The sequence below is a fragment of the Pistacia vera genome, unplaced genomic scaffold (genome assembly GCF_008641045.1).
Source record: "Pistacia vera cultivar Batoury unplaced genomic scaffold, PisVer_v2 Contig1132, whole genome shotgun sequence".
Classification (NCBI taxonomy): Eukaryota; Viridiplantae; Streptophyta; class Magnoliopsida; order Sapindales; family Anacardiaceae; genus Pistacia; species Pistacia vera.
The window spans coordinates 324,220-351,219 of record NW_022195174.1 but is presented as its reverse complement, the minus strand read 5'-3'; the positions used below and the strand labels follow the sequence as shown (position 1 = coordinate 351,219).

The following is a 27,000-nucleotide window of genomic DNA, read 5'->3' as shown; positions in this document are numbered from 1 at the left end:
TACAATCCTAATGTTGTAGTTCGCAATTTGGTAAGCAAGATCCATAACAAGCAAGTGACACCCATTTATGAGCTATCACCTCAGGATTGTGAGAAAATATTTATGGGTGCGTTTGGTTCAGTATTTATATCCATATTCCCAATCCTATTCCCCAAATATCGTTTGGCACATTATTCTATAAATATTATTATATATTTAATTACTTTTTGACCCCTTAAGCTTATTAATTTCATTAAATACCCCAGAAAAAAGTTTAAAAATTAACAAAAACACCCCTATCAACCCATGCTTGCCAGATTCTGGTTACAACGACCTACCTGCCGACTAGAAATGGCCGGCAGTTCACTGATCTGGCCGTCAGCGATGGCCAAAGAAATGGACGTCGTTGACGTTCAACGACAGCCAAATCTTAGCCATCGTTGACCGAAAACGACGGTCAAAGATGGATTTCTTTGGCCTTTTCCGGTCGTCGACGGCCACATCTGGCCTTTTTCGGAAAAGGTCATAGCGACGCGTTATAACACAGATCTGACCGGTCTGTGTCGTAACGAAATTTTCTGGCCAGATTCCGGCGATGTGGCCGGAATCTTGCACTGCGGGTGGTGGGGGTGTTTTTATCATTTTATATATTAGGGTCTTTAATTAAATTAGCAAACCTAAGGTTTTTTTTATAAATTTTTAAAGTTTACCTTGTAATACCCCCCTATCCAACTACCCAATATTATTCTTAAAATCATATCCAAAATAATGAATCAAACACACCCATAGTTGTAAGAATAGTATTACCCCTTATATTCTTTTGTGTTGAACTTAAAAGCTATAGTCATTATAACTTTACTAGAATACGGTAGCCTTTATTATAATTTTTAATACCACATACCCATGTGGAATACATAAGATTGTTGGCTAAAGAACCTTCCTATGCACTTATATAATACGTATAAAATCTTATATATTATTAATAAATAGCTATGCCTCTGGTTTTGTCTCTAAGTTTGACCATGGCTCTCTGTTTTATACATTATTTTATCTTTGATTATTTTTAAATTAAAAGTTGATCAGGTAGAGAGTATATGACAATAAAATAGGACAATGAAACTCTGGATTTTGGGCACTTTCATATTACTTTTAATTAGCACTTTCTACAATTACATATAATGCAAGATCTAATAAGACTTGCCTTAACAATTATTTATAATATTGGGTCGATAATGTTACCAAGTATTAAAAATATATTAATTTTTAAGAATTGATAATGTTATCGACCACCCAATACTTCTATGCAAGTTTTTCTTTTTCTTTTTCTTTCTGTTTGAATCGTTGAGCGATTCAATTAAATGAAATAATGAGTAATACAATTTGACTAAATATAATGACACAAAGATTAATTTTGTTGAAAATATTAGCAATAGTTTATTAAAGTCCTAATTTTTCATTAGAAAAAAGTTCCTATGTAATTAAATTATTAATATAAGCAACAAGAAGTATTAGATCAAACAAGTTACAATGATATATAAAATTTGAAAATGGCTGTAACCCATTAGAGTTTATGGCTGACCAATTCTTAACAAACTAATTTATACAATTTTAGACTAATGTTTTCACGTAACTTTATTGGGTATCATTGGCACCCCTGAGGTTTAGTGGAAGATCGTCGAAACCCCCTAAGTTTCTAAAAAATGATATTAATATTCCAAACGTTGAGTATTCCATTGGAGGTGGCCACTAAATGAATCGTTGTTCATAAGATGTTAGGGGTGTCTTCCAGTGTTCAATTTCTGAAACCTAAAGGATTGAAATCTGTTTTTCACTAAATCTCGAGAGCGGAATGTGAATGAGTTATACGAGTATTGATAGAAATAACATTAAGGGTGTCAATTTAGTTTTTGAAACTCAAGGGTTAAGTTTACTAAACCTTGGGGGGGTGGCAATGAAATACTCCCTCAAAACAGAAAAAGGAAAAAGATAGGAAACTTAGCATTACAGATTGGAAAATTGAGTACTGAAAACAACCTTTACAAGTAATTTTAAAGATATAAAATTATAAATTAAAGGACATTTTCATGGTCCATGGGCACTTGCATATGTTAAAGTGACTGCAATTTTTTTAGTGGTGGTGCCATTATAGTACTATTATTATTATTATGGGTCATCTTGAATTGTGGCTTTCACTAATTTACCCGTTCAAGTGGCAACGTATTGTTTGATTTTGACCATTTTGTTATCTTCTTTTTGTGAGTTTCTCTTTTGTCTCTCTCTTTTTTAATCATTTTATTATTATTATTATTATTTTAATAAATTTCAGATCAATTTATGCGTACTTCAACTAATTTATTGAGATCCTGAAGTTAACGATGGGATATATTCTTCAGTGGAGAATTGAATTCGAGACCTTTTGAATAATATATCCAAAAATATATTTCGTTCCATCCGACCACCCAAGGGTGGTTAATTCTTATGTTTTATTTGTTCACCAATTGACTTGAAAATCCATGTAATTTCTAGAATTAAATAGTGGTGGCATTCTATTAGTTTGCTTGTTATCCTTTTCTTTATTGAAAATATATATACATTTGTAGCCAATTTTAAGCGTTGAATCCACACACATCTTAACTCAATTCTTATTAAAATAGACCTTAAATTCTTAATGATATAAAACGCAGTCGTTTTCAAGAATTGACTCCAATTTACACGTCTAAACATGGCTGCCAAATGTATCATTTTCCATGCCCAAATTTGGATCGTCTGTTACTTATGAAGGGGGGGTCCCACTTCCAACGTTACCCATTTGCGCGTTTTTGTTAAGCATCCAATGGTTTATTGCCACGTATGCTATTGACAGGTTGGTTGTAGCCCCCATCCAGCTGTCGCCCAATCAGAGAGAACTGGTGAGCCCACTTGTGGTTTCGGCTTCGGGTGGGAATTGGGAGGCTCCAGCCAGGAAATGGACCAATTTTGACTGGTTCAATATTCATGGGCTAGGCTGGGTTAACCCATAGTGCCAGACAGGACATGTATAGCTATGTCATTGACTTGTTTGCTTCGTTCAATTTTAAAACATCTAGATCAACGTAGACTTGGGTGTTATTGAATTATTTCAAACTATAGGGGTTGTTCATGATATTCCACTATGATCCCCTACATAAGTAATAACTCGTTAAATTTAACACATAAAGGGTATATAAATCATTTATAATTACAAAAATAAAACTCGGAAATGGCAATGTAAATGAGTCATTAGTTAGAGACAGTCAAAGTTAAATGAATATTGACGGAAGGTAACTTTAAGGGTACTAGTGTTAGTTTTTGAAACCTAGAGGGTTTACTTAGCTTTTTGGGTGGCAATTAAATGCGCCAAAGTAAAAAATTATAGTCATCATGGAGGAGGTGGATAAGAGTTACCAATTACAAAGCACCCCTACTTTCATAATTATTGATAACCTCCTTTAGATAGTGGGATACTAATGAGAAATGACCATTTACTTTGGAGAACAAATTTAGGATTACATACAACTACTATTGTTTTAATAGATAAAATCTCATTAAATATGCTTTCAATTTAAGACTATTAATCATAAGTAATGGTAGCCATCTAATACGTGTATTATATTATAGGGGTGCATATGCAATAATTTAAAATAATAAGTTAACATTTATTATTTATTATCTTATGAAATTTTTTTTTTTAAATAAATTCACAGATGGTATTTCTCTTAGTCAAATCTCATCTCCCCATAGATAAAATAGGAGAGGTGAGTAATAATTTCAAACTATATTACTATAGGGGGTTCTTTGAAAGTATACTAAAAGTGAGGGGAGTTTCGTTTTTAGAATAATTTACACTCAGTAACTTACAGTAAAACAATGGGCCCGTAGCATTCAATCATTTCCTTCTTACTTCAGACAGTTCCACAAACACACGATATCGGCTTCGGATTCGGCTTCTTCAAGCCGATTACAACCGGCTCTCAGCAAACTCAATACATCAGAACGCGTAATTATTATTTATATATATAAAAAAACTATAATTTAATTTAATTAAAAAGCAGTAATACTATAAATATTAAATTTATGCAAAGCCACCTCGAAAATTTTCAGTGCTCCTGAGTCCTGAATTCCTCATAGCTCTCCGTTCTTTCTCTCTCTTAAAAAATAGCTATAGCACGTTTACCGAGAAGATCGGCGGTTGCGGCGGAGATCCGGCGAGGTTGTCATTTTCCGGCAATGTACAGCGCACGCGCTCTCAGTGTTGTGGTACTTTCTGCTGTTCTGGTTGTACTTAATTGTGCTCATGATGTCTCAGCTCAGGGATCTAACACTCCAAGTCCATGGCAGACATTAAGCGGTGCGGTCTTGTAGATTTTGTTTTCTGTTTGGTTGCTGAGAAAGTTGAGGAAAATAAAACGAGAAAAATGAGTAAATGAGAGTTTGAGCTGAGTGTTAGTTTTAAGGTTACTGAGTTTGGAAATATTTCTTATTTTCTGTTTTAGCTGGTTTAGAAGCTGAGGATAAATGAATAAAGGTTTTGTAGTTTGTGTCAGTGTTTGTTTTCTGAGAAAGTGAGGGAAAAGATGAGAGTGAAGTGTTTAGTTTAGTGCATGTCTTTGATATTGCTTGATTTAAAAGTATTATATGTTTGAAGCTTAGGATATATTACCCAAAAAAAAAAAAAAAAAAAGAGGATGGTGGAGTGAAATAGATGTTATAAGATACCGTTGATGTAGTTTGTGTCTGTTTGGATCCTGAGAAAGTGCAGGAAAACATGAGAAAATGAATTTTCAAGTTTAGTGCATTTTAAATAATTACTAGATTTAGAAATATTATATGTTAGAAATTTAGAAGACGAATTCTTATAAAATAAAATAAGACTTAAATGAAATAACTGTTTGGTAAGCTGAATAATTTGGCTGTGTTGTGCTTGCAGGAAAGCCACCGTTGGTGGTGGCACGTGGCGGGTTTTCGGGCCTGTTTCCGGATTCTAGTCTTTTAGCTTACAATTTGGCAGTGGGATTAAGTGTATCAGATGTAATCTTATGGTGTGATTTGCAGTTGACAAAAGATGCTGCTGGGATTTGCTTTCCTGATATCAAGTTAAACAATGCTTCCAACATTGATACTGTTTATAAAAATCGGCAAAAGACTTACCTTGTTAATGGCGTCCCAGTCGGTGGATGGTTTCCCATAGACTTCACCCTGAATGACCTATCAAGTGTCTTCTGTAAGTATTATCATTTTTTTCTTTTTTGGTTTAATGACTTGAGTTGAATACCTCTAATTAGATTAAAGTTGTTACTTTATCAAGTTGCTGGAGTTTTGTATCCCGATTTAACTCATACTAGTAAAATTTAAGGACAACTTGGTAACAAACTGAAAACAGTAACGGTAAGAAAAAATGGTGGGTTGATAAATGCTAGCAATTTAGTATTGAAATTAGCCCGTTAATATTACTGAGCCTATACTGTATTAGCCCCTTAAGTTAGTTTTTTTTTTAATCAATGTTATAGTTAATTTCTTTGGGTGTGTTTAAGTATGAATGTTATCTAAAATCTGCTATAACGGGAATTTGTGAATTACAAAATTGAAGTGGATTCTTTATGTTCAAAGTTTGTAAAGCGCTATGCAAGTTATGGAAATAGCAGAAAACAGGGTGATCGTTTCTATAAACCAGAAAATCAGGTTGGGCATATTCCTATTGGAAGCAGTGGCTCATAGTAGAAAACAGTGAAATAATTCTGTTTGCTACAATCTGTTTGAAGTTTGACTTTCTAAATTTTCAAACACTTTTGTTATCTGGGCAGTAACTCAGGGAGTCTTTTCTCGAACTAATAAGTTTGATGGCAGTGGATTCCAAATTCTCACTGTTGAAGATGTGGCCGGACAAGTGAAACCACCAGGCCTATGGTTGAATATTCAAGTAAGTAGTAGATTGATACTTCTTTTCCACATTAAGTAGTAGATTGATACTTCTTTTCCACATTAAGCCAGTACTTTCTTTTAATGTAATTGCTTTATTTTCTGTTGGCACCCTCTTCACCATTTCTGTTTGTAATCTGCTCTTGTGATATTTTTATGGAGCCAACCCTTTTTGTCTGATACTTTTGCAGCATGATGCATTCTACACCCAACACAACTTGAGTATGAGAAGCTATGTGCTTTCTGTATCCAGGAGGGTAGTTATCAATTATATCTCATCGCCAGAGGTGAATTTCTTGACAAGTATTGCATCACGATTCAATCCAAACATAACAAAACTGGTCTTCAGGTTTCTTGGACAAAATGAAACTGAGCCTACAAGCAACCAAACTTACGGTTCTCTCTCAAAGAATCTTACATTTATTAAGACTTTTGCCTCTGGGATTCTTGTCCCTAAGGATTACATATGGCCAGTAGACAAGAGTCTTTACTTACAACCTCACACCTCCCTTGTTGCGGATGCTCATAAAGAAGGGCTGGAAGTTTTTGCATCAGAATTTGCAAATGACCTTGTATTTAGCTACAACCATAGTTATGACCCAGTAGCAGAGTATCTTTCATTCTTCGACAATGGTGATTTCTCTGTTGATGGTGTCCTGTCTGACTTCCCAATAACTCCATCAGCAGCCGCGGGTGAGTGATCCTGTTTTTCCGTTGCTTTACTGTTACATCTTCTAGAAAATCTTAAAGAGTTGAGTCACTGTTATTTTTTATATAAGATGTATGTTTGTACTGACCAGTCTGAGTCTGTGCCTGCATTTGTGGCATAACCCCATTTTAATGAATATAACTATTGTGGTTGTGACACAAACCCTTTTACTGATTATTGCCTTGCTGTTGTTTTAACTATCTAGATGTTACTTCATTGACGTACTCAATTGTTTTTCCCTCAAATGGATTTTTTTTAATTTTAGTTTCTAATACTCCTAACTTCTAGTGAATGAATTTATTTCTTCTTATGTTTGCAAGTAACCTTGAATTTGGTCAAAGGTTCTATGTGAACCTTACAGCAATCACGTAAACTTTCTGATTTTCATTTTTCTTTTCCTATTCTTAGTTACTCTGAATACCATTTTGTTAAAACTCCTCTCTGGGGTTATAACTCGTATTAGAAATTTGAAAAAAGTAGCCAAATTAATACTCGTTTAGCTGATAATTTGTACTGTGTTTATTAACGTTATAATATCTAATATTTATCCCATATGATGTATATGGTTATTTCTTCTCTTGATAGTGAGAAGATCTCCATTTTCTTTTGGGATATACCCCAACCATACCATGGGATAGAAGAATGAAACTGTAATTTTGGTTTTGCCCGTGTCAATTTCTTGGCATGATTAACATTTTCGACTTGGTAACCTGTTCATTGTAATAGTAGATACTGTCCTATAAAATTAGATCTGATCTATTCTTTTATGCTGCAGATTGCTTTTCTCACCTAGGAAATAACGCTTCAAAAAAAGGTATGCCTGTACTGCATAGTGCTTTTCGCTACAAATATTTTTATTTTTCCTGTTCTTTGATGATGTCAAAGGTTGGTGGCTTTTAATTAAACTAACACCAAAATTCTTAAAGATCTATATTAATCTATTTATTTTTATCTTTTGTATATTACAGTGAAAGATCTTTTAATCATCTCAAAGAATGGAGCGAGTGGAGACTACCCAGGTTGTACTGACTTAGCATACATGAAAGCTATTTCAGATGGTGTAGATATTATTGACTGTCCTGTTCAAATGTCAAAGGACGGAATACCACTTTGCTTGAGCTCTATAAATCTTATTGATAGTACAGATGCTGCTCAATCAAGTTTTAGTAACCTTGCAAAGAGCATTCCAATTATACAAGGCAGTGGTATATTTACCTTTAGCTTGAATTGGGCAGACATTCAAACCTTGCACCGTAAGTTTGAATTTGATTCTTGTTTCTTTTTGTGTTGTAATGATTGTTAGATATTTTTGTTCTTTCTTTCCTCTGTATATATATATATATATATATATAGGTAATGAACCGGCATTGATATGAACTCAAAGAGAACTTTGCATTGCATAAGGGTGTTTCAAATCAGCACCTGATAACTACCCACTTAAATTCTGAGAGGATTGCCATATGGGCAACCGTATGCCAAAACTTGAAAACTACTTATATAAAATTGGAAAGAATTGCCAATAGGTACCAGAAGGTAAAGAGAAAATAAGAGCTGTAGGTAAAAACCATAAAGAAGAGCTCTTACTGTTTCTATTTAGGTTTATCTTTGAACTTGTCATTTGGTTATCTAAATTCATTTTGTATGTTTTAATGGCTTTTATATGTTAATTATGGCATTGGAAAAATAATTATTTTATACTGGAGAAGCATGAATAAGTCCCTACTTTGGGACTCCTTAAGTCTGTATGTATCATGGTGAGTAACTGCACAATGCTAGGTAATTTAAGCTAATAGGTAAGGCAGATCCCCTCACATGCACTGTAGATTAGACCAAACTCACGTACGCTGGAGATACCATATATTGAATAATAATTTGACCTACAAGCTTAAGTTCATATGTAAGATCCCAAAAAATAGTGTATTTCAGTCTCTCTAAAACACAAGTTACTTTCATATGCCTTTCCTCTATCTTAAAAATCTGTTCATGTGTTACTGTTTGCCTGGATTGTTGGCTCTGTTTCTTAAAATAAATATGGCTGGCCCTAACTTTTCTCTTGATAAAATTTTCAGCATTCTGTATTTATGTATTTTTCTTTTTACTGTAGCGGCAATATCAAACCCATATGCTCAGTTCCAATTGTTCCGGAACCCAAAGTTCAAAAGTGCTGGAAAGTTTCTGAAGTTGTCTGATTTTTTGGCTTTGGCAAAAAATGCAAGCTCTCTTTCTGGTGTCTTGATCAGCATAGAGGTAAGCTTTTTTGTCTTTGGATACTGTACTTGTTGAAGAACCATATTTGAATTGTATTGCTCCATTAGAGATAGTCGTTTTGTATGCTGAATGCATTTATGCTTATTAATTGTCATTGCATCATCATATGAAGCGCCACAGTTATGAAAGAGATTCCGCTGTGTAAATATTTTGAGCAAAATGGTCAGAAACTGTTGATTCGAAGCTAGCGTTTACCATCTATGGTGGTGCTTATTTACTGTCTTATTAGAATTCATCAGAAGAGGCCCAGTTACGACTTTGATTGACATAATCAAATAATAGCAAGGACTTTATAAAGATCCTGACAATTCAATGCCTCTTTTCATTCCACCATTTCCAAAATACCACCCTTCTCAGTGAACTTTCACTGAAATTTCAAGTCTCAATTTGATTTGCAAAAATTATGTCCTGAAGATGGTTTCCAGTTTCATTACCTTGAAGATCATACCCTTGAGGCTTTGAGGCAGTGCATTCCGAAGCATAATATTACTAAAACTTTTGGCACAAGTTTATCCACCTTTAAATCTCTCAGGGAACAAAATATCCTTGGTGGAATTTCTTTCGTGGCTATTGTATTTGTAATTTGACCTTTTGTGCGGCATGCAAAATGAGATCTTTCCGCCTTGACTCAAATATTGTGAAATTGACATTTTGTTCCTGCTCTTTTCAGTATGCAGCTTACCTTGCAGAGAATGAAGGGATAGGTGCAACTGATGCAGTAATTACGGCCTTGAAAGATGCTGGTTATGATAATCAGACAACTTTAAAGGTTATGATTCAGTCCACCAACAGCTCTGTTCTAACGAAATTCAAGGATAATAAAAACTATGAGCTCGTCTACAAGGTTGATGAAAATATTCGTGATGCTCTTAACTCCACTGTGGAGGACATTAGGAAGTTTGCTCATTCTGTGGTTGTCAATAAGGACTCTGTGTTCCCTGAGAATAATTTATTCCTCACCGGTTTTTCACAAGTTGTACCAAAGCTACAAGCATTCAACCTCTCGGTATATGTAGAAACTTTCAGAAATGAGTTTGTTTCTCAAGCATGGGACTTCTTCTCAGACGCAACTGAGGAGATCAACACGTACTACCAGGCTGCTGTTGTGAATGGTATCATTACAGAGTTCCCTTTGACTGCTGATAGATATCGAAGTAAGTGGGTGCTCAAAACATATATTCTTTCTAATTCAATATGCATGAATACGTTATCCAAGTGAAATTTTCTTAAACCGCAATAATGCCTTTGTTTTATATGCTAATTACAAAATATTACGACTAACATATGGTGTTACTACTTTTTGTAGAAAATATATGTTTAAATATGGGCAACAGTACCCCGATATACATGAACCCGGTTGAGCCTGGTAGTCTCATCGCGGTCGTCACTCCTCCATACCTACCACCAGCTGAGGCACCGAATCCCCTACTGACAGAGGCAGATGTCATAGAGCCACCACTACCCCCCGTTACAGACAAACAAGCTCCCAGCCCTGGGGGTGGTGGTACAGCAGCTGCTCCGACACAACCAAATGGACAGCCTAAAATTGCAGCAGGCATCTTCTCGTCGCTGGTTACACTCCTCGCCTCTCTCCTCCTGTTTTGACACTATAATATGATCCTTGTGATTATTTTATGCACTTGTACTTTCTATCTCATTGCTTGGATATCTAGTAGTATTAGCTCGGAGTTTTTGCTGCTTCCCCGTCTCACCGCTAATCCAATTTTTTGTACCGAACAGAACAGTAGCGAATTCTTTTCCTGTTATGTTGTTATGTTGTAGGTATGTTCATTCTATTTCTACCCCATGCATTTTGCAGATCACAGAATTCTTGAGAGGTACATTATTGTCTTGATGGATTCATTTCTCATTTCATTGATGTAAGATAAAATATAATATTTGCTATTGTTTTTTTGTGTGTAATTTATACAATAAATATTTAAGCATTTACCAATTTTTTATCTTATGTAACATTTAACTGCTTTTAATTACTTCATTTTTCATTATAGAGATATAACTCACTAAACATTGCTGCAAACTCCTTATTGGCCCAATTACAATTATAGCAGATTGCAATAAATATAGCCTACATATAACTTCTCAATCCAATATAGCGTTTATGATACACAAGAAATGTATTGAAAGGATTCTTTTTAATAAATCTTTTCGACTGGCAATTTTGAATATGAAATTAAGAGGGATCAAATCAGAATGGGACTTTGAATAATTGAAATACAAATGAAATAAATGATCAAGCAACATTTATTGAATTTTGGAAAAAAAAAAAAAATATATATATATATATCTGAAAAAATGGTTTGATCTGGTATAATTTTTGAAAAAAATCTGAAAAAATAAACTAAGAGGAATTGAAACGTAGAAGAGCAAAATAAGGATGATTGAAATAAAAGATTTTTTAACTATCCCTGGGTAACCGATTGGATTGATACTCTTAGGTATATTACTCAAGAGGTCTTGAGTTTAAGTCTCTCATCAATTGTCAATAGGAGTAGTTATTGAAGTTCTTACTCGGTCGATAGTTCAGAGTAATGTTTTAAAAACAATGGGTCTCGGTAGAATCGGTCGGGCTGAGCCGTGTTTCAAAACAATAGTTTTAAGTTTTTGAGATATTAATTAAAGTGTGCGTAAATTGATTCAAACAATCTCGGTGATCCAAAAAAAAAGAAAAAAAAAAATTTTTTATTAACTCCTCTCCATTGTGTTGTGTAAAATTAGCGAACAAAATGGGTTTTCTATAGCTGTCTTTGCCGCCCTTTCATCTGATTCTTTATTTCTAATACAAGTTATAGGTGGCTGCACATGGAGAGTGCATGATCCACTTGTCCTTGGCCATTTTATAGTAAAAGAGCCGATTTCAAGTAGTGTTTGATCGATTATGTATTAATCATTATTTGATTGAATGATTACAATAACTGAAAAAAAAGAAGAAAAACAAGTCATATAATTTATCTATCTATCTATATATCTATATAATGCTAAAGCAAACTGCTTCTTCTGACTCCACGTAGGATTGATATATGATCGCCATGTAGGATGTCGTTAATTGGTCCACGTGTTTGCTGTTTATTGGGCTTGCTATAATTGAGATTATTCACGTGTATTCAATTAATGTATTCAATACAAATCTTTCATATTTCTCTTTTAATTTGAGATATTTCACATTCCTCTTTTAATTTAATAAATTACTAATGATTCACGTGTGTGTTATTGATTTCCATAAATATTAAAAGATTGCTATAATAGAAATTATTCACATGCATTCAATTAATGTATTCATTACATATATTTCACATTCCTCTTTCAATTTAAGATATTTCATATTCCTCTTTTAATTTGATAAATTACTAAGAATTCACGTATGTGTTATTGATTTCCATGAATACTAAAAGATTACTATAATAGGGATTATTCACATGCATTCAATCTTCTTCTCTTTTCATCTTCTTCATTAATATTTCCATCCTCTTCATCTTTCTCTCTTCATCGTTTTCATTATACGACCCATTTCTCTAATTCATTTCTTCTTTGTTCGCAAGCATTGGAGAGCCTTTGCCCTGTTTCAAGAAGAACCAGACATACTGAATTGTAATAAGATTCAATTGAAATGTTTTCTCAACTATATCGGAGAGGAAATGTTTTTGGCTTTTTGAGTTTGAATCCTCTGATTAGAGTCATGTTTGGGTTAATTCTAACAAGTATAAATAACTTAATTTATACTTGAAGGAATCATACATTTTGGGAATAATTTTGGATAGGATTTTGGGAATAATTTTGGGTAGTATTGAAATGTATGAGTGTGTTTGGTTTATTATTTTGGATATGATTTTGGGTAGTTGGATAGAAGAGTATTATGAGGTAAAATTTAAAAATTTATAAAAAAACACCAAGGTTTGCTAATTTAATTAAACACCCCAATATGTAAAATGAAAAATACCCCCACCACCTACAGTGCCAGATTCCGGCCACCATTGTCAGAATCTAGCCGAAAAATTTCGTTACGACACAGACCGGTCGGATTTGTGTCGTAACGCGTCGCTATGGCCCTTTCCGGCCAGATCCACCACGGATTTGGCCAGAAAATGCTAGATCTACACCCAAATGTGGTTGTCGACGGCCGTAAAGGTCCATCTTTGGCTGTCAGCGACAGCCAATGATATGGCCGTCGTTTTCGGTCAACGATGGCTAAGTTTTGGCCGTCGTTGCCATTTCTTTGGCTGTCGCTGACGACTAGATAGGTGAATAATCGATCAGTTCTGGGCTTGGTTTAAGCCATTGTGACAGATTCCGGCTACCACCGACGGTGGTTGCCGGAATCTGGTAAGTATGGGTGGGTGGGGGTATTTTTGCTAATTTTTAAACTTTTTTTGGGGGGTATTTAGTGAAATCAATAAACTTGAGGGGTCTAAAAGTAATTAAAACACTAATATTTCTGGAATAATGTGGCAAACAATATTTGAGGAATAGGATTGGGAATATGGGTAGAAATACTGAACCAAATGCACCATATGATTCCTTTGTCACCACTCAAAATGTGTTTGAAAGATCAACTATAACTCCTTTCATTTGGTTTAATATTGAAGTCAAAGATTCCATACTATCTTCTCATATTTAAAATGCATGGTTGCCAAACACATCCTTATCATTTTGGGTGCATTTGTGATATGGGTTTTTGTTTTATTTTCATAAGATGATTCTAAATTTTACATTAATCATCTTTTATCTTACAGGTAGATGAGCTACTTGCAAAAGGGGTGAATGTCACCATATACAATGGGCAAGTAAGCCATTTTTATATTTATAATCAAGAGTCATTTTTAGCATAAACATAAAACCTTAGAAAATGGGTTGCCCATATTCCTGTGGACCACCCAATTATCAAACCATTTTCATTTTTTTGGTTTAACTGGTATTGTGATTATGACATGATTTTGTGGTTAACTGTAGCTGGATGTCATTTGTGCAGCAAAGGGAATAGAAGCATGGAATTTATTAAATATAACATATTTGTCCAACTCTTAGGCATTCTCTCACTCTCTTCAATTTCTTTATTGGGTTATTATGTATAATTAATTGCTGTGACTGGTAATTAATGGATCTCATTTGATGTCAATTTTTGTAGATAGATCTTGTTAGGGCCAAAAAATATCTTCAGCCCAAATAGGCCCAAAGACAGAAACACCTCCGACGAAGATGAAAGCTCAAGCCCAATTCTGATGGGGCCCAAATCAGAGTTCTACAGATAAGGCCCACTCAGTATGTTTTCCCTACTTTTCACCATCTGGACCTAGGCCTCCTGATCCTAGAACACCTTCTGGGCTTACGATCAACTCGCAGCCCACAGTCGCCTACGAACTATACTACTACTTGAACTCTACTAAGGAAGTCAATTACTATCCCATTTCCTTTAAAGTCTGTATCTTAGGCATGTTTGAATTCCCTTTCCTGCTGAGATAAGGGAGCCAAAGACTCCACCCTTTGGGAAGACCATTACTACAAGGACTCCCAGTCCTACCAGGATTCGAAGACCATACAATCACTATTTAAATAGAGACCAGCCCTCTCACAAGGGAGAGAGATATTACACCTTCAGACCCTGGAGTTCCCACTTGAGAACTTCGTATTACAACCGTAGTCACAGTTCCCGATTAGACTTCCGGTAATCTTTCCTTTCCCTAACCCTCACTAAACTAGCCTCACTCAGCCTTGCTGACTTCAGCGTCGGAGTGCCTATGGCAAACACTACCCCGGTGTTTTTTGTTTGCTTCATGCTTGTTTTCTTACGTGTGCAGATACAACAGATCGCTAGTGGCCTCAACCTCACAGGATCAGTCACTCTGTCACCGCCTGAAAAGTTGTTTAGAAGGTTTTATGCTTCTTTTTTGCATGTTAGTTTCCGTTGCTTTATAAACATTTCTAAATAGTCAACTTTTGCTTTAACTTCCCTTAAGTCATATATATTGATTATTTATTGCACGAGTTTGAGAGGTTGAGTGGATTTTTATTCAATGTAATAACTATAAATGGAATGGAGATGAAAAAATGAAATCTCGAATAAGGAGATATGTATAAAGCGGTGCCTTTTGGAGGGTGTATGAAATCTGGGTTTGTTTTGTATTGGTTGGGGGTGTGAAAGAGAAAGAGGAAGAGATGGATTAAAACTGAAAACTTAAAATGGTGGGTGTTGGGTTGGTTAAGGTAGCTGAGGTTAAGGGGAGAAAAAGGTTTGTTTCAGTTTCGGTGCTTTGTTTTAATGGGGTTTAAGAGAGGGATGAGAGGTTGTGATTTGGAGAGGGTATATTTTAGCCTAATTTTAGATGGGAGGTCCTGATTATCAGTTGGTACCCATACTTATATAAGGCCTAATTAAAGATTTTTTTTTTTTTTCTTTTTGCTGTAGTGGAGACATGATCGAAAACATTAGTAGAAAGTTTGAGTGCTTTAGATGTGGATCTTCTATTTTTTTTTTTTATTGGTTTTCTTTTAATTGGATTTATTAAAGTAACTGCTATTAGTATCAAAGTTATGTTCTTATACATCATGACCATGTCTTTGAAATTTAAATTCTATTTTTTCTGTGCTTGAAGTTTAGGTCTTTTATTTATTTATTCCTGATGCTGTCTCAATAATTAATCTGAAATTAGTGAACATATTTCAATTATCCTTAGAAGAAAGGACCAATCTTCTAACGTTGTTGAGCTTTGTGTGGATGGCAGAAGATACTGCTTATTGCTATTGTTGCTTTATGTATATAAATGTTCAACAACATAATAATTAGACATTATGGGATATGTGAAGGCCGACTCTACGCAGAGTCATTTACCAAATTAAGGACCATAAAAGTTAGACAATGTAATGAGTTAGAGCATACCTTAATCTCCATGGCAAGAAACCTTTCACATCTCCAACAAGTCGAAGTGAATGATTGCAAGAACCTAAAAGAGATTTTTGGTGATGAAGAAATTGAAGAATCTATAGAACATGCTGATCAAAGGGTATGTTTTTTCTGTCTTTTTTTTTTTTTTTTTTTAAGTATTTTAATACATTTCTAAGTTTGTTTACAGAACAAGAATTGTGTTTGCAGGTTGTATTCCCAAAACTTTTAAGGTTGACTATCAAGGTACGTCATTCTTTGAAATTTATGTTTCCATTTGCTGTGGTTGAACTCCCAACGTTGAATGCGATTCACATTAAGGGTTGTTAAGAGTTTGAAGACATTCTTCTCCAAGAAAGAATGTGAAGAAATGAACTTAGAGAATGACACCACTGTTATACATCCTTTCTTTGATGAAAAGGGTGTTTTTTTTTTTTTGTTTTTTTCTTTAGAAGCTCATGGAAAAGAATACATGGACATCTTATTCATGTTCTGCTTCATGTTATATAGGTTCATTATCCAAGCTTGGAGAAGATGATACTCTTACAGTTGGATAACATCCAGTTAATATGGCACAATAAACTCGAAACAGATTCTTTTTGCAAACTCAAGGTTTTGAGAGTTGAATTTTGTGGAAAATTACCCAGTTTTGTTCCTCCTGACACACTCAGAAGATTACCAAAGAATCCACAAACATTCCACACCTTTCAGAATCTAGAAATTGTAAGGGTTACAGAATGTTGGAGTTTGAAAAACCTCTTTCCAGTCTCTATAGCTACAGGTCTCTGAAAACTTAAAAGAGATTGAGATAAACTCTTATGGGTTGGAGGAAATTGTTGCCATGGAGAAGTAGAAGTGCCTCCTAAGTTTGAGTTTCCTCAACTTTTCAACAACTCGATCCAAAAAAAAAAAAAAAAAACATTAAACCAAATTTCAAGAACAAAATATTATATTCTAATTAATAAATACTGAAACATAACTTTTATTTATAAAATAGGATAAAATTAATATTACTTCTTTTAAAGATAATATTTCTTTACACCAACAATAAATATATACTTTTTATTTTATTTATCTCTTTAATTATCAATTCAATATAAAATGAACTTTAATACAAAAAATATATATTTGAAACACAAAAAAAAAAAAAAAACCAATAATAATATAAAAAAATATAATAAATATACCCGCGCAATGCAGGAACGTGCCATCTAGTTTACCATATAATTCCGGGATTGAGATGTATAAGAGTAGTGAGAGCAATGATAATAGAAAGCAAGATATTACTATAAATGATTTAAAATTAATTAATGATATAATTAATACAAATAGTATAAGATTTTGACTTAATATCATAATGTTAAATGCATCATTTAATTATTAATATAGTACAACCTCTCTATAGTCATAATGATGAGATTAATTAATTTTATTACTATATAGAGGTTATAATTTAATAGAGGTGTGGTAACAAAAATTTCTTTATAATTCATGTTTTAATAGTGCAGTATTAGGATTTTAATTAATGTTTTAATACTATTAAGATTTCAATTCAACGCTTTAATTACCTACTTTTGAAACGGATAAAAGATCTTGTCTTGAAACTAGCAAAGATAAATGTCTATGATGGAATTGTAAATGCAGTTGCTGCATAGTTAAATTGATGTGAAGCCACAAACTATTGTCAATTGTTTTAATCATTACAAAATTATGTAGCAAATTGATGTAAAGCCACATACTATTGCCAATTGTTTTAATCATTACCAAATTAGGATCCCCGATGTTGATGAATTGCAAGTTACAAATGAAGTGAATAAAAAGAATCAAAGAGTCAATGTAAAATTTAGTGATCAGATTCGATAACTTCATTACACTAATCGAATAGATATTACTGTCTTTCTTAATCATCCAAATGAGCAATAAGTCATGTATGCTTTAACTAAAGAAGAAATCATTACTACAATTAGACAAAAAGATAAAAGAAATAATATTGAAGATGATAGTACATAAATGCAAAAAGTTTGTGCCAAGAAACTCTAAACATACTTAAGAAACTAGAAATATATGACTTTAACAAAAAGATGTTCATGCTAGCGAGTAATCTACCTGCAAGTTAAAAGATGTAGTAATAACTCTAAAGTATAAATCATTATCTCAAACAACTTTAGATAAATATTTTATTTCATCTTAAACTTTTAATGTAACATAACATTTTTTTTCAATATACATATAATTATTACTATATGGAGGCAACTTTTCTTAAGATGAAAATTAGAATATTATAACTTATTACAATGTATAGTTTATTCTTATTTATAACTATCCCAAATTAGGAATTGAATCTTTTTATGATTATGTAGAGTTTATTACTATATAAAGTATCACTATAGATAGGTTTTACTGAATTATGTTTCATCTTATTTTAAATTATCCACCAAATTCTATCTTCATATATTTATGTTTAAAATCCAACAAAATTTGCCTTAAAAACTCAACCCAATTTCACTTTTTGAGTTCTTCTTTCTAAAAATTCGCATTTTAATTTTAATTTTATTTTTTATTACTATTACAGGTTTAGATTTCATTTGGGTTTCATCAGAATCAGATTTGTTTTAAAAAAATTTCTATATGGGTTTCTATCAGAATCATATTTTAGATTTTTATTAAAGGATTTCATTTTCATATGAATGCCTGCGGTAGATTTTTTTATACTTTTGACATATGGGGAGAGCAGTCGATACGTATTCACAAACTTCAAGGTGATTTTATGAGACCCAGGATTAATGAGGTACATTAGAAATTTCAAAAAAACTTAGTATTGACATGTTTTTCATGTTAATTGACATAAATAACTTCATTTATACTTGAAGAAATCATACATTTGGAAATGTATGATTCCTTGTCACCACTCAATGTTTTTGAAAGATCACCTATAACTCCTTTCATTTGGTTTAATATTGAAGTCAAGATTCCATACTATCTTCTCATATTTAAAATGCATGGTTGCCAAACACATCCTTATAATTTTGGGTGCATTTGTGATATGGGTTTTGTTTTATTTTCATAAGATGATTCTAAATTTTACATTAATCATCTTTTATCTTATAGGTAGATGAGCTACTTGCAAAAGGGGTGAATGTCACCATATACATGGCCAAGTAAGCCTTTTTTATATTTTAATCAAGAGTCATTTTCAGCATAAACATAAAACCTTGAAAATGGGTTGCCCATATTCCTGTGGACCACCCAATTATCAAACCATTTTCATTTTGTGTGTTAACTGTAGCTGGATGTATTTGTGAGCAAAGGGAACTGAAGTATGGAATTTATTAAATATAACATTTGTCCAGCTCTTGTATTCTCTCACTCTATTCATTTTCTTATTGGGTTATTATGTGTAATTAATTGCTGTGACTGTGATTAATGGATCTCATTTTATGTCAATTTCTGCAGATAGATCTGGCCAAAAATGTCTTTGCCCAAATAGGCCCAAAGACAGAAACACCTCCGACGAAGATGAAAGCTCAGCCCAATTCTGACGGGGCCCAAATCAGAGTTCCGTAGATAAGGCCCACTCGTATGTTTTCCCAGCTCCTCACCATCTGGACCCAGGCCTCCTGATCCTGAACATTTTTTGGGCTTACGGTCAACTCGAACCCCACAGTCGCCTACGAACTACACTACTACTTGAACTCTACTAAGAAGTCATTACTATCCCATTTCCTCCAAAGTCCGTATCCTAGGCATTTTGAACTCCCTTTCCTGCTGAGATAAGGAGCCAAAGACTCCACCCTTTGGGAAGACCATTACTACAAGGACTGTCATCCCACCAGGATTCGAAGACCATACAGTCACTATTTAACTAAGACCAATCCTCTCACAAGGGAGAGAGACATTACACCTTCAGACACTAGAGTTCCCACTTGAGAACTTCGCATTACAACCGTAGTCACAGTCCCAACTAGACTTCCGGTAATCTTTCCTTTCCCTAACCCTCACTAAAACTCCTCATTCAGCCTTGCTGACTTGAGCATCGGAGTGCCTACGTAAACACCAACCTGATTTTTTCCATCTACTTTATGCTTGTTTTCTCACTTGTGCAGGTGCAACAGATCGCTGTGGCCTCAACCTCAGGATTATTCCCTCTTTCGTAATGGTAGATTTTTGCATCTATAGATCTCAAAGTTGCTTTGGGATCAGGGTTGCTTTGGGATAGGTGTGTATAGCAGCGAGGAATCATCAACTGAAAAGTTGTTCAGAAGGTTTTATGCTTCTTTTTTGCATGTTAGTTTCTATTGCTTTATAAACATTTCTAAATAGTCAACTCTGCTTTAACTTCCCTTAAGTCATATATATGATTATTTATTGCACGAGTTTGAAGGTTGAGTGGATTTTTATTCAATGTAATAACTATAAATGGAATGGAGATAAAAAATGAATCTCGAATAAGGAGATATGTAAAAGCGGTGCCTTTTGGAGGGTGTATGAAATCTAGGTTTGTTTTTGTTTTGCATTGGTTGGGGTGGTGAAACAAAAGAGAGAGATGGATTAAAACTGAAAACTTAAATGGGTGGTGTTGGGTTGGTTAAGTAGCTAGGTTAAGGGAAGAGGTTTTGTTTAGTTTCGGTGTTTTGTTTTAATGGGGTTTAAGAGAGGGATGAGAGGTTGTGAGTTGGAGAGGGTATATTTTAGCCTAATTTTAGATGAGGTCCTGATTATCAGTTGGTACCCATACTTATATAAGGCCTATTTAAAGATTTTTTTTTTTCTTTTTGCTGTAGTGGAGACATGATAAAAAACAATAGTAGAAATTTGAGTGCTTTAGATGTGGATCTTCTATTTTTTTTTATTGGTTATTTTAATTGGATTTTAAAGTAACTGCTATTAGTATCAAAGTTATTTTCTTACATATCATGACCATGTCTTTGAAATTTAAATTCTATTTTTTCTGTGCTTGAAGTTTAGGTCTTTTTTTATTTATTCCTGCTGCTGTTTCAATAATTGTTCTGAAATTATTGAACATATTTAATTATCCTTAGAAAAAGGACCAATCTTCTAATGCTATTGAGCTTTGTGTGGATGGAAGAAGATAGTGCTTATTGCTATTGTTGCTTTATGTATATAAATGTTGAACAACATAATAATTAGACATTTTGGGATATGTGAAGGCCGACTCTACGTAGAGTCATTTACCAAATTAAGGACCATAAAAATTAGACAATGTGATGAGTTAGAGCATATCTTAATCTCCATGGCAAGAAACCTTTCACATCTCAAAAGTCGAAGTGACTGATTGCAAAACCTAAAAGAGTTTTTGGTGATAAGAAATTGAAGAATCTATAGAACATACTGATCCAAAGGTATGTTTCTTTCTATTTTTTTCAAGTATTTTAATACATTTCTAAGTTTGTGTTCCTTCATCAATTGTCAATCGGACTATGGGAGTAGTTATTGAAATTCTTACTTGATCGGTAGTTTCAAGCAATATTTTAAAAACAATAGTTCCCGGTCGAACCGAGTTTTAAAACAATAGTTTTAAGTTTTTGGGAAATTAATTAAGGTGTAAATTGATCCGAACAATCTCGGTGATCCAAAAAAAAAAAAAAGATTTTTTATTAATTCCTCTCCATTGTGTTGTGTAAAATTAGTGAACAAAAGGGGCTTTCTATAGCTGTCTTTGCCGCCCTTTCATCTGATCCTTTATTTCTACAATAACACTACGGACACCAAAAAAGTTGCACCGAATTTCTGTACCGGCCTACGTGTAATGCGCGTCTGAATTTTTTTACAATTTTTTTTCTAGTGAACAGCCGTCCATCACATTTGGACGGCCGTTCACTCACATGGACGCCCGTCCATATTATATGAACGGGCGTCCCCATTTAAAGGATGCCCGTCCCTGATTAAAATACGATTAAAAAATTTGTAAAACATTAGGGACGGCCGTCCATCCATTATGGACGACCGTCCATTAATTTTGGACGAGCGCCCACAAATAATGGACGCCCGTCCTTCACCCAAATATGAAAAAAAAAAAAAATTTTAAACATTTGGGATGACCGTCCATCTGTTATGGACGGCCGTCCCTTATGTTTGGACAGGCGTCCATTCGTAATGGACGCCCGTCCATACTTAAAAAAAAAAAAAAAAAAAATTCTAAACATGATACTGCTTCTTCTTCTTCCTTTCGGAAATGTTCCATTTTCTTTCTCTTGGAATAACGGCGCCATGCAGCTTGGATGAAGCATGCGGCCCATATCCTCCACTGTTATGAGTAGAACCTGAAGGTGTGCTGAACCTGTCTACTGTGAAGGCGCTTGAATTGAGTGGCCGCAAATTTTAACTCTTCAGCGACAGAGCAAAAGCCTGAACCTCTCTCATAGCCTTCATCGTCCAGGTAGAGGATGGGAGGTTAATGCTAGATTTGGGTTCCAGTGCCCAGGTCAAAAGCTCCTCGCCACAGAAGTCTCCTTCTTTCAGAAAACAAAACAAAGGAGAGAGCTTTAGGAGCTTCTGTTTCTAAGGCGCAAGTGAAGGCCAAGGAAGATAGCGCTTCCAATGCTAATGATGATGATAATAATAATAATAATAATAATGTATTCTTGCCTTAATCAGTATTGAGTATGAAGATGTACATGTCCATATGCATATCTGCATGCATTTACTTAAAAGTCTGATTAGTTAAAAGTCGTGGGCAGTTATTAGATGATCAGAGAAGAAGAAGAAGAAGAAGAAGAAGAAGAAGAAGAAGAGAAGCGAAAGTGGAGAAGTTGAGCAGTTTTTTTTTTTTTTTTAAAGTATGGATGGGCGAATGGACGCCCGTTCAAACATAAGGGACAGGCGTCCATAACAGATGGACGACCGTCCCAAATGTTTATAAAAAATGTTTATTGTATTTTATTTATGGACGGCCTACGTGTAACAGATTAGGCGTGTTACACGTAGGCCGGTACAAAATTTCAGTGCAGGTTTTTCGGTGTCCCTAGCTTTATTGTTATTTCTAATACAAGTAATAGGTGGCTCCACATGGTGAGTGCATGATCCACTTGTCCTTGTCCATTTTATAGTAAAATAGCCTATTTCAAGTAGTGTTCCATCAATTATGTATTAATCAATATTTGATTGAATGATTACAATAACTGAAAAAAAAGAAGAAAAACATTTATATATCTATATATCTATATAATGCTGAAGTAGACTACTTCTTTTAACGCCACATAGGATTGATATATAATCACCATGTAGGATATCGTTAATTGGTCCACGTGTTTACTGCTTATTGGGTTTGTTATAATTGAGATTATTCACGTGCATTCAATTAATGTATTCAATATAAATCTTTCACATTCCTCTTTTAATTTCAGATCTTTCACATTCCTCTTTTAATTTGATAAATTACTAATGATTAACGTGTGTGTTATTGATTTTTATGAATATTAAGAGATTACTATAATAGAAATTATTCACATGCATTCAATACATATATTTCACATTCCTCTTTCAATTTGAGATCTTTCATATTCCTATTTTAATTTGATAAATTACTAAGAATTCACGTATGTGTTTTTTATTTATATGAATATTAAGAGATTGCTATAATAGGGATTATTCACATGCATTAAATTAAGCTGGTTAATAAAGCAATGGTTAGAACCTGTAAAGTGTTTAATGAATATGTTGGCCTAAATTGTATTTATGTTTTAACTGTAAATGCTGCATTTTTTGTTAGTGGTTATGATGATTTTGCTGGTTTTTTTTTTTTTTTTTTTAATTATTTTTAATTCTTTGACAGCTTGGAAATGGGAATGGAAAAAAACAGTAATGATATGGAGGAGGGAACGCTAGAGATTGGCATGGGTATTTTGTAAAGTGTATTTTCTGATTATTTCATATGTTTAATGTTATTTTGTGAATGCTGCGGTAGATTTTTTTATACTTTTGACATATGGGGAGAGCAGTCGGATTACGTATTCACACAACTTCAAGGTGATTTTATGAGACCCAGGATTAATGAGGTACATTAGAAATTTCAAAAAAAACTTAGTATTGACATGTTTTTCATGATTTAATTGACATAAATAACTTCATTTATACTTGAAGGAATCATACATTTCTGGAAATGTATGATTCCTTTGTCACCACTCAAATGTGTTTGAAAGATCAACTATAACTCCTTTCATTTGGTTTAATATTGAAGTCAAAGATTCCATACTATCTTCTCATATTTAAAATGCATGGTTGCCAAACACATCCTTATAATTTTGGGTGCATTTGTGATATGGGTTTTTGTTTTATTTTCATAAGATGATTCTAAATTTTACATTAATCATCTTTTATCTTATAGGTAGATGAGCTACTTGCAAAAGGGGTGAATGTCACCATATACAATGGGCAAGTAAGCCATTTTTATATTTATAATCAAGAGTCATTTTCAGCATAAACATAAAACCTTAGAAAATGGGTTGCCCATATTCCTGTGGACCACCCAATTATCAAACCATTTTCATTTTTGTGGTTAACTGTAGCTGGATGTAATTTGTGCAGCAAAGGGAACTGAAGTATGGAATTTATTAAATATAACAGATTTGTCCAGCTCTTAGGTATTCTCTCACTCTATTCAATTTCTTTATTGGGTTATTATGTGTAATTAATTGCTGTGACTGGTGATTAATGGATCTCATTTTATGTCAATTTCTGCAGATAGATCTGGCCAAAAAATGTCTTTGGCCCAAATAGGCCCAAAGACAGAAACACCTCCGACGAAGATGAAAGCTCAGGCCCAATTCTGACGGGGCCCAAATCAGAGTTCCGTAGATAAGGCCCACTCGGTATGTTTTCCCAGCTCCTCACCATCTGGACCCAGGCCTCCTGATCCTGGAACATTTTTTGGGCTTACGGTCAACTCGGAACCCACAGTCGCCTACGAACTACACTACTACTTGAACTCTACTAAAGAAGTCAATTACTATCCCATTTCCTCCAAAGTCCGTATCCTAGGCATGTTTGAACTCCCTTTCCTGCTGAGATAAGGGAGCCAAAGACTCCACCCTTTGGGAAGACCATTACTACAAGGACTGTCAGTCCCACCAGGATTCGAAGACCATACAGTCACTATTTAAACTAAGACCAATCCTCTCACAAGGGAGAGAGACATTACACCTTCAGACACTAGAGTTCCCACTTGAGAACTTCGCATTACAACCGTAGTCACAGTCCCCAACTAGACTTCCGGTAATCTTTCCTTTCCCTAACCCTCACTAAACTAGCCTCATTCAGCCTTGCTGACTTGAGCATCGGAGTGCCTACGGTAAACACCAACCTGATGTTTTCCATCTACTTTATGCTTGTTTTCTCACGTGTGCAGGTGCAACAGATCGCTAGTGGCCTCAACCTCACAGGATTATTCCCTCTTTTCGTAATGGTAGATTTTTGCATCTATAGATCTCAAAGTTGCTTTGGGATCAGGGTTGCTTTGGGATAGGGTGTGTATAGCAGCGAAGGAATCATCAACTGAAAAGTTGTTCAGAAGGTTTTATGCTTCTTTTTTGCATGTTAGTTTCTATTGCTTTATAAACATTTCTAAATAGTCAACTTCTGCTTTAACTTCCCTTAAGTCATATATATTGATTATTTATTGCACGAGTTTGAGAGGTTGAGTGGATTTTTATTCAATGTAATAACTATAAATGGAATGGAGATAAAAAAATGAAATCTCGAATAAGGAGATATGTATAAAGCGGTGCCTTTTGGAGGGTGTATGAAATCTAGGTTTGTTTTTGTTTTGCATTGGTTGGGGGTGTGAAACAAAAAGAGGAAGAGATGGATTAAAACTGAAAACTTAAAATGGTGGGTGTTGGGTTGGTTAAGGTAGCTGAGGTTAAGGGGAGAAGAGGGTTTGTTTTAGTTTCGGTGTTTTGTTTTAATGGGGTTTAAGAGAGGGATGAGAGGTTGTGAGTTGGAGAGGGTATATTTTAGCCTAATTTTAGATGGGAGGTCCTGATTATCAGTTGGTACCCATACTTTATATAAGGCCTATTTAAAGATTTTTTTTTTTCTTTTTGCTGTAGTGGAGACATGATAAAAAACAATAGTAGAAAGTTTGAGTGCTTTAGATGTGGATCTTCTATTTTTTTTTATTGGTTTTATTTTAATTGGATTTACTTAAAGTAACTGCTATTAGTATCAAAGTTATTTTCTTACATATCATGACCATGTCTTTGAAATTTAAATTCTATTTTTTCTGTGCTTGAAGTTTAGGTCTTTTATTTATTTATTCCTGCTGCTGTTTCAATAATTGTTCTGAAATTATTGAACATATTTTAATTATCCTTAGAAAAAAGGACCAATCTTCTAATGCTATTGAGCTTTGTGTGGATGGAAGAAGATAGTGCTTATTGCTATTGTTGCTTTATGTATATAAATGTTGAACAACATAATAATTAGACATTTTGGGATATGTGAAGGCCGACTCTACGTAGAGTCATTTACCAAATTAAGGACCATAAAAATTAGACAATGTGATGAGTTAGAGCATATCTTAATCTCCATGGCAAGAAACCTTTCACATCTCCAAAAAGTCGAAGTGACTGATTGCAAGAACCTAAAAGAGATTTTTGGTGATGAAGAAATTGAAGAATCTATAGAACATACTGATCCAAAGGTATGTTTCTTCTATTTTTTTTCAAGTATTTTAATACATTTCTAAGTTTGTTTACAGAACAAGAATTGTGTCTGCAGGTTGTATTCCCAAAACTTTTAAGGTTGACTATGAAGGTATGTCATTCTTTGAAATTTATGTTTCCATCTACTATGGTTGAACTCCCAACGTCGAATGCAATTCACATTAAGGGTTGTTAGAGTTTGAAGACATTCTTCTCCAAGAAAGAATGTGAAGAAATGAACTTAGAGAATGACACCACTGTTATACATCCTTTCTTTGATGAAAAGGTATTTTTTTTTTTTCAGAAGCTCATGGAAAAGAATACATGGACATCTTATTCATCTTCTGTTTCATGTTATACAGGTTCATTATCCAAGCTTGGAGAAGATGATACTCTTACAGTTGGATAACATCCAGTTAATATGGCACAATAAACTCGAAGCAGATTCTTTTTGCAAACTCAGGGTTTTGAGAGTTGAATTTTGTGGAAAATTACCCAGTTTTGTTCCTCCTGACACACTCAGAAGATTACCAAAGAATCCACAAACATTTCACACC

The 27,000-nt window shown here is 34.0% G+C and overlaps 1 protein-coding gene across 2 annotated transcripts; it reads left to right on the top strand.

The window, feature by feature from the left end:
- The first annotated feature begins 4,111 nt into the window (after nucleotides 1-4,111).
- Nucleotides 4,112-10,753, top strand: LOC116142942 (glycerophosphodiester phosphodiesterase GDPDL3-like). Of its 2 annotated transcripts, none has more exons than XM_031428367.1 (9): nucleotides 4,112-4,254; nucleotides 4,925-5,218; nucleotides 5,799-5,914; nucleotides 6,105-6,606; nucleotides 7,398-7,436; nucleotides 7,591-7,875; nucleotides 8,727-8,869; nucleotides 9,561-10,044; nucleotides 10,197-10,753. In XM_031428367.1, exons 4-9 carry the CDS (start codon nucleotides 6,138-6,140, stop codon nucleotides 10,493-10,495), a joined length of 1,719 nt encoding a protein of 572 aa, XP_031284227.1. In that variant the 5' UTR covers nucleotides 4,112-4,254; nucleotides 4,925-5,218; nucleotides 5,799-5,914; nucleotides 6,105-6,137; the 3' UTR covers nucleotides 10,496-10,753. The 2 variants fall into 2 exon arrangements, with proteins under 2 accessions (XP_031284227.1, XP_031284220.1); XM_031428360.1 differs by having other exon boundaries at nucleotides 4,112-4,345.
- Nucleotides 10,754-27,000: the final 16,247 nt, after the last annotated feature.

What these genes read in the sequence shown, in the direction of transcription:
- LOC116142942 (XM_031428360.1), top strand. Translation starts at nt 4,225, where the DNA reads ATGTACAGCGCACGCGCTCTCAGTGTTGTGGTACTTTCTGCTGTTCTG. An exon ending in TGACCTATCAAGTGTCTTCT is followed by an intron (nt 5,219 to 5,798) that starts GTAAGTATTATC and finishes TTATCTGGGCAG; the next exon opens with TAACTCAGGGAGTCTTTTCT. An exon ending in AAATAACGCTTCAAAAAAAG is followed by an intron (nt 7,437 to 7,590) that starts GTATGCCTGTAC and finishes TGTATATTACAG; the next exon opens with TGAAAGATCTTTTAATCATC.